At 45.6% G+C, this 8,813-nt stretch overlaps 1 protein-coding gene across 1 annotated transcript in view; it reads right to left on the reverse strand.

Moving 5' to 3' along the window:
• PLCXD2 (phosphatidylinositol specific phospholipase C X domain containing 2) overlaps nucleotides 1–8,813 on the reverse strand; it is a 30,522-nt gene that overhangs the window by 5,144 nt on the left and 16,565 nt on the right. Inside the window, exon 2 of the mRNA XM_019528597.1 lies at nucleotides 1,081–1,541. Coding sequence (XP_019384142.1) covers nucleotides 1,081–1,541 — 461 coding nt within the window. The remainder of the gene's footprint in view (nucleotides 1–1,080; nucleotides 1,542–8,813) is intronic.

The following is an 8,813-nucleotide window of genomic DNA, read 5'->3' on the forward strand; positions in this document are numbered from 1 at the left end:
CATTACCAGATTTAATATTATATTTTTGGGTGGAAAGGAGGAACCCACCCCTCCCCCCTAGCCCAGCACTAGATCCCCAGCTTGGTGCTGCCCAGTGTTGGGGGGAGGGGAGAAGGAGCCTGTAGTGGGAGCTTGATGCTAACCACCCAAAGCCAGGCTGGACTCCTTCAGCCTTGCACGGTCCTCAGCCTCCAGGCCAGCTGAGGAGTGGAGGGTTCCCTTCCAACCAGCCAGAAGAGTGATAGTGCTCTAGCGAGGGAACAGAGGGGTGGAGCAGTCCCTACTCTGCTGGAACAGACAACACAGCCCAGGGCTGCAAAACATCCTGGGATGCTGGGGGAACTGAATTAACCTGAACCAGGAGAGGATCTGGGACAGAAGTTCCATAAACTGATTTGACCTAAATCAGTTAAGTCTGATACTCCATCCAACCAGGTTTATCTTTAACCAGTTTCAGCCATTTTAGAAGGAGTTTAAGTACACTGAGCTTCTGCTCTGCTACAAGTTTAAATTTGTTTCTAATCACTTAAACCAGTTTATGTGCAACTTCTATCCCTAGCCTTAATAGGTGAAATGCCAAAGCCCACATCATTGTGTTAGCTAGCTAAAATCTTAGGTTCCTGATTCTAAGAGCTTTATTTCAAAGGTCATATTAAGGAACAGCATAGGAAGGCCCAGCAAACATCCAGGAAGAGTATGAGTTACCAAATTCAGATCCAGGGTGAAATATATTAATACTGGACCTTGTTCATCCCATCTGGGACTTCTTAGCCTGATTTGTGCTGTCTCTAGAACTGAACATGCAAGATTTTTAAGAAAATGCATTTGTAGGGTTGGGGGTTCAACTCTAGCAAATATGGATATTAAGTGTTTTAACCCTAGTGTTTTTTTGGGCAAGATCATGGGATCTATGGAGACTCACCTGGAGTTACAGCAGTTAAATGTTTCTTGTTAACTCCTTTGACAAGCGGTTATTTGCTGCTCTCAGGTAGGGCCCAGGATTTTAGGCAACACAAATAAATAGTAATCATCATGCTCAGAACCAACCTCAGACTCATCTAGATTTTAAATATCCCTCACCTGCTGTTTCAACTCCCACAAATATTGCAAGGTCACTTTTTCTACAGGTTGCACTGGGCAAAGTTTTGATCCAAATGCTTTCTGTATCCTGCTGATCAGGTACAGGTGGTGACTGTCATCCATGGCATAGAAATGATTGAAATCCAGGAAAATGACTTCTCGGGGGTGTTGCATGAGGAAGCTGTTAATCTCCATCAGCCCATCCAAAACTCTGATGCCAAACAAGCCATGTATGAAGTAGATCTCTTTCTCCACTTCTCCTGGCTTGGAAGATACACGCAGATCAAAGTAGCGGATTCCACTTTCCAGCTGCTCCTTGAAAGTCAGGTTTTGAGTAACTGACCACTTCTTCATTAGCTTTTTAACCAAAGAAATTTTAGCTAAACGTTTAACTGCTGTTGCTTGGTCTGGTCCCACTGGAGATTTCTCATCAACCCAGTAGCTGAAAGAATCATGTGACCCTGGAAATAAAAAGCCAAGGTGAGTTAATGCTGTAACTTTGAAATTATTTTTAAACATCCTTTAAGGAAAAGGGGTTCATTCAAGATACTAAATTGGGACACTGGAGATTTGGCCCCAAATCTTGACCCTAGCACACAACTTCCTTGTGTTTCCTTTGTTTCTAGAAGAGAATGGAGAGGGAGAATTGTACCAAATAAGAACAAGAGTTCCTTTGTCTTATGTAAGCAAGTCTGGGAGCTCTTCAGAATTAAAATAGCTTAACCATGTGCCTGCACAATTGCTAGCATTATGCAGATACTACCACAGTACAAGTGATGAATATCAACATTATGGAGTACTGTTTACTCCATTTGCCTCTTGCAGTTTCACAGGCAATCAAGCAATACTTAAGCTATTCACCACAGCTCTCCTACCACCTGCAAGCACAGGAGTTTAAAATTTGGGGGTCTTCCTTTTTGGTGCAAGAAGCAATGACTGACCAAGATTTTCCATTTTATTTCTAGCCTTAATATATCATAGCTCTCTAGAGTTGTAAGTATTCCCATCCTGCTCTGGTGAAATAACTGGCTGCCTAAGGTACCAAAGCTCTTGGTGTATCCACAGGTAAGGGCTGAATGAGACTTCTCTTAGGGTGCAGCTACACATTGCCCTATGGTGATGTTGTTACAGCACTGTGCTTTAGGACTTCCAAAAGGAAGTACTAAAGCATGGAGCAGTACCCACACATACTGCACTGTACGGTCACTTTTAGCAGCTAGTTCATTGTAGTGGCATGCTAAAATGGGGGAGTGCACTAGTAGCTGCTGGTCACATGTAGACACCCATGGAAGCTATGTTGCCATAGTGCACTGATACAGCAAAATAGCATCAGATGTAGATGCACCCTCAATGTATTAATGTGCTTCAGCCTTGGGCTTGAGAAATCATTTCCAAACATGGAATGATCACTCAATCTGCCATCTTCTGCGCTCCTTGTCCTCTCTGCTGAAATTGCTAACCAGTTAGTACCAAAGGTGCTAATTTTTGGGGATGGAAGGCCAGCTTCATCTAGGAAAAGAGGCTATTGCCTCTCTGATCAATGGTGCACTCTCTCCCCAAAATGATATTTTTCAGTTTCTCTGCTAGGCCTGAACTCAACCCTTTTCTCCTGGTCCAGGATCGACCAGAGCAGGAACTGAAAGAGCAGTACACACGTGCAGCTGATTCTGCAGTTGGTCGAACTGCAGGCAAACTGTTTTTGGCAAATAGGAGAGCCTAACAGCAAGGCTAGCTCCTTTAGGCCTTGTTATCTGCTTTTTTGCTGCCTGCACTCCCTGCCTCTGGAGAGCAACTTCTTCTCCAGCCATGACATGATCTAATTCTTTGGCATATTATCTCAACTATTGGCTTGCCTCCCCTCTCATCTATTCAAATCTATTAATTTCCTCTGCCTTTTCCCTGAACATGCACACAGTACCACCCTGTCAGATTCCTGCTTCTCTACCCCTGTACTTGAACTAATTCAGATTTTATTTTAGGACTGCTCATGTGACTGTAGCTGTGTTTAATGGGCACCTGAACAGTCAATGGGGGACCTGTTAGGTGCCTGCTCATTTGAAGACTAACCCTTTTTCTGGAGGGCAAAATCAGCCTATAAATCAGATTATGATCTCAAATGGGATTACCCTGTTAGGATTTTTAAACTGCCAAAGAAGCAAAGATTGTTAATAAATCAAACATCAGTTGCAGCATTCCAAAATATGCCAACTATAATCAGATTCACCACCCATTCCCTACTTCTTTGTTTAATCCATTCCTTTTCAATAGCCGTGTTCGGGCTTTGCCAACAAATAAGGAAAACAATATCTTAATGTGTCCTTCATTTCTGAAATTCGTGCGGCTCTTACATGGTTTTTTTTTTTTGGAAATAAAGAGCTTTAAGAACAACATGGAAATATGAAAACTGTTGGAAAGAGATGCTTTAGCTGGTTGTAACAGAAGAATACAATAAGAAATAGCTGCCCGTTATGGAAACAGCATTTCTTTTGTACAGCGTAACAACTATAATAGTTTTCTTTCCAAACATGCAACCCTGAATATAAACCATTCTTCTTGTAAGGGATCATACAACCAATAACTAACAAAAGAAACCAGAAGTTACTTTAATTGCTGGCTGTAAATCATATAGACATCTGAGAGCTTTTAAGCTTTCTTTTGTAGTATAATAAGCTTATTTCTGACAAACATTCTATAATGAGTATAGATACAAGTTCGCAAAAGCTTTTTTCCCCCTCTCTCTTGTGTGCACTTAAATTTCACAGAAGAGCAGTGTTTATCTGTGTTAGTCTGACATCAGAGAGAAGATAGGAAAGCTCATGCCTCTCTGACCTAAGCAACAACCTGCTTTGTTAGATGCTATGAATGGACTCTCCGTTGGACTGCAAAGCGAGAGAATTTTTTTTTTCAAAGTTTGCAAACGTGGAAAAGGCATCAGTCCAGGCCTAAATGAATGAGGCCATGCTTTGCATTTGACAGATTAAGTTCCTGCTTACGAAAGCGCTCTGAATCAATCAATCAATCAATCAGTCTCATGTATAATAGTCACATTTAGATTTACCTAACTAGAATTAAGTTAAGTGAAATGCCTGAATTGTACAGACATTCAGGGGGGTTAAGTAAGGCAAAAATGCCAACTAACTTAAACGAGGAACAAGTTAGCCCAATCCAACACCTGTACACATTCAGATCACAGACCCAGAGCTGGGAAAGCCCAGTCACTTGCCCCAGCCCCAGCCCTAACACTGAGCTCTTCCTAGCTTCTCCCCCCACAACCCTGAGAAGGCCATTTGTTAGCTCCCTGACACCTCCCTTCAGACCTACTAGCTCCCCCACCTCAATCCCATCCCACCCACTCCAAGGATATTTCTGTATGTATTTCAGGGGTAGAGGGGGTGCTTTAATTAGAGCGGCTCCGGAGCCGCTCTAATTAAAAGGCCCACAGAGTTTCATATACCAGTGTCCCTGTGCTTCAAAGTGGCAATGAGGGCCCTTTAACTAAAGTTCATTCAATGAGCTTTAGTTAAAGCATCCCTGCTGCCATTTTGAAGTTTGGGGATACTGATACACAACACCTTGAAGTGCTTGGAGCATGCTAATTAGCATGCTCAAGCAGACTTGAGTCTGCTGCAACATGTTGTAATATAGCACAATGGAGCAGCCTCCCTGCATGTCTACAGGCACCCCAAGTTACTTGCTCCTATTTCCCCACACAGCTCCCAGAACAGGCAAACGCCTGTATACTCAGATCCTGGTCTACATTCACACAGCTTAAAGTGACCCTTGTGAACACAGACTGTATGTACACATCCTAAGGTGAATGTCTGTACACATCCTAAGGTGCCACTGCACCCTACATTTTATCTGACAGCAGAAAAGGACAACCTAAAATAAACTGAAACTACTGGTTTTTCATTTGCTCTTTTTTTTTCTGTTGATCAATGCAGGAGTTATGTTGACATAGTCCATTAGAAAAAAGCCCTAAAACTTGTGTTAATGTGGTCTCGCCACTTAGAGACACATTTTCTCCATCACATTTAATAGAAAGTCTCTCTCAGTCAGCAGGTCTAAGTGTTAAGTCTGCAACCATCAGTGATATTATCTTCTGTTCATGGCATCAGAACAGGAGATCGCATCAGGCATCACATATGTCCACACTGTGAAAGCAGCTAAGAGATGAGATGTAGGGTGTGGTGTAGGGCAGGGTCTGGTAGCCAGTCCCCTGAAAGTGGTGCATCCCAGTGTGGTGAGATCTTGCAGGTTGCGTCATCTTGTGAGGCCGCAAGATTTAAACTTTTAAAGGCCCAAGTGAAGTAAAAAGTCCAGTTAGGCCTAGGTCTCAGGCAGAGATGAATGGGTGCAAGCCCATCTTGCTCCTGAGAGCAGAAGACCCTGGTGGACCCTGACCTTAACCCCCAGCACAGAGCCAGGAGGTAAGTGGGGCCCAAAGCGGGAGGACACTAGTCAGGAGTAGGAGGCAGCTGAGAGGAGCTGAGGAAGGTCATGCCCTCCTCCCCCCAGCTCTCACTTAGCCCAGCCCCCAACCAAGCCGTGCAACCAGAGCCGTGCCAACAGGCATGCTCTGGGCCCCGGCATGTGAGTTAGTGTGGGAGTTCGCGCACAAGGGGCACAAAGCTCTAGGCAGTGAGCCTGAAGAGAAGGGTCGGCACAGCAGTTGCTCAGACTACTACTTGTGCAATGGTGGTGATGCACCAAACACCGAAGATCCCCTCGCACCACTGAGGCCTCCACCCACACAGAACCCATGGTTCTGGCCTCCACTCAGATGGGGCTCCTGGTTCTCAGCTCTAAGGGCTGCCTGGAATGATCGCAGGCACCTGGGATCAGGAGCAATGACACCGCCTCTTGTGGTTTGCTCTGCATTGGAGTCTCTGGAGTGACAGATAGGGGTGCTCCATGCAGCAGTGCAGAGGCTGCATGCCATCGGGGATGGCAAAGAGAAGATCAACTCTTACTGCCAGACTCTTCACCAGAAGAATGAAGAGGGGAGCGCAAGTATGGCTTGCAGGACAAGGGTGGACAAGAGAAGCTCCTGTGAAGTCCAGCTAGGGAACGCTTGGACGAAGGTCGTCTCCAGCCCGAAGGCACGCTGTGCCAGGTCATCACCTGCCTGGATCTTCACAACAGGTATGAACTCCTCGTAGCACCTGGAGAGCCAACTGAGCTGCCAGCCCCAGCACTCAAGGAAGAAAGGCAACTTGCAACCAACCCAAGGAAGAAATGCAGAGTGATCATTGTGGGTGACTCCCTCTTGAGGGAGACAGAAGGAAGGATCTGCTGCTCCAGCCCCTTGGCCCATAAGGTCTGCTGCTCCCAGGGGCCCACATCCTAGATGTAGCTGAGAGGATCCTGAAACTAGTCTGGTTTTCCAACCACTACCCCATGCTCCTCATCCATGTGGGCACAAATGACATGGCTCAGAGCAATCCCAGCTGAGTTATGAGCAACTGTAGGGCTCTAGGGGCAGGACTCAAGGGGATGGGTCACAGGCAGTTTTTTTTCCTCAATTCTCCCAGTTATGGGTCACAAGCACAAGAAGGAGAGACAAATTGATGAGGTGAACAGAAGACTGTGGTGCTAGAGCCATCACGAAGGCTTTGGTTTCTTCAACCACAGTCCGCACTTCCAAGGCATTGTCTGTTTGGGAAGGGACATCTTTCACTTCTCTCCAACAGGGAAAAAGCTCTTCCTCGGCCAGAATGGCTGACCTACTCAAGAGGGCTTTAGACTAAGTTCTCTGAGGAATGGGCAGACAATCACCAGTGCAAGCCCACCATGCATCAATTGCAGAATCAATAGGTCTTGCTGCACAAGGGATTTCACTCCTACCCCATCCCAAGGATATGACTCTTTTAGAGTGCTAGCAAGCCTAGGACCTCTGATGCCAGGCTTATTTGCCTGTACACAAATATCAGGAGCCTGGGGAGCAAACAGGAGGAGCTGGCCCTTCTGCTACACAAAAAAAATCAATACAATCTCACAGGAATAACGGAGACCTGGTGGGATTCCACCTACAGCTGGACCACAGGTATAGATGGCTATACTTTGTACAAGAGGGATCATGTTGCTAGAAAGGGCGGTGGTATAGCTCTCTATGTGAAGGAGCAGTACACTTCCCTATGAATGGAGTATGGCACCAAACAAGAGTGACTTGAGACCCTCTGGGATAGATTACGGGGGAACACGGTAAAGGTGATATGACAGTAGGAGTCTAATACAGACCTCCTAACCAAGAAGAAGATCTTGACCTTCCATTCACTAGAGAACTGGCAGAGGCTGTATGCTCTCAGTACATGGTTGTCATGCGTGACTTCAACTACCCTGACATGTCATGGGAGGAACATTCTGTCAAATTTGATTGGTTGCGTAGCTTTTACTTACACTGACAAACTCTACTGTCTCAAGAAGTTTACGGGCCAACAAGAAGTAAGGCATTCCTAGATCTGGCCAAAGGGGATGATCTAGTGAGCGGCCTGAGAATCAAAGGGAAGCTGGGAGACAGTGATCATGAGTTGATCACTTTCTCTATCCATCACAAAGCTCGCAAACCAGTCAGCAATGCAGAAATCCTTGATTTTAGGAAAGCTGAATTTCATAAGTTCAGGAGGCTGGCTGCCGAGACCCTGAGAAACTAGGACCCGATGGAGAGGGGAGTCCACAATTGCTCCTTAAGGATGCAATCCTCCAAGCACAAGGGAAATCCATCACAGCTCATAGGAAAGGAAGCAACATGGCTGGGTGACCCCTGTGGCTCAAAAGGGGACTTATGGAACTTCTGTACCTGAAAAGAAGCCTATATGGAATGGAAGTCAGGTAATATCACCAAGGAAGAGAATTCAGCACTGGCCCACAACTGTAGGAAGCAAACTAGGAAAGCTAAGGCTGTAACCAAACTCAAACTGGCTACAGAAATCAAGGAGAATAAGAAGTCCTTCTTCAAATACATAGGCAATCGGAAGAAAAACAAAGGAAACACTGGACCCTTGCTCAACCATACCGGGTAGCCGACAACTGACACCCAGGAAAAAGCTAATCTCCTTAGTGATTACTTTGTGTTGGTTTTCCAACAGCCGAAGGGGATCATCCTGCCTAACAAAATGCAGATTGCTTGGGTACAGGCAAACCCATGCCCATCATTGGCAAAGATCACATGAAGGAACACCTTGAAGGCTAGATGTTCACAGATCAGCTGGCCTGGATGGAATGCACCCAAGAGTGCTAAAGGAATAGTCTGACATCATAGTGCAACCAATGGTGAGGATATTAGAGAACTCGTGGCATTCAGGAGAGGTTCCTGAAGATTGGACGAGAGTCAATGTGGTACCTATCTTCAAGAAAGGGAGGAAGGAAGATCCAGGGAACTACAGGCCAATCAGTTTGACCTCAACCCTGGTAAGGTATTGGAAAAAAATAGTCAACAGGCTAACGGAATGCAACATTCTGAGAGATGGCCAACATGGCTTTGTGGCTGGTAGGTCCTGCCTGACCAACCTTATTTTCTTCTATGACCAGGTGACGCATCATCTAGACAAATGAGAAGAGGTTGACATCATCTATTTCATAGATTTCATAGACATTAGGGCTGGAAGGGACCTCGCGAGATCATCGAGTCCAGCCCCCGGCCCAAAGGGCAGGAAGTCAGCTGGGGTCATAGGATCCCAGCAAGATAAGCATCCAATTTACTCTTGAAGGTGTTCAATGTAGGTGCTTGAACC

This window comes from Crocodylus porosus, unplaced genomic scaffold, assembly GCF_001723895.1.
Source record: "Crocodylus porosus isolate Cpor-Errol unplaced genomic scaffold, CroPor_comp1, whole genome shotgun sequence".
Classification (NCBI taxonomy): domain Eukaryota; kingdom Metazoa; phylum Chordata; order Crocodylia; family Crocodylidae; genus Crocodylus; species Crocodylus porosus.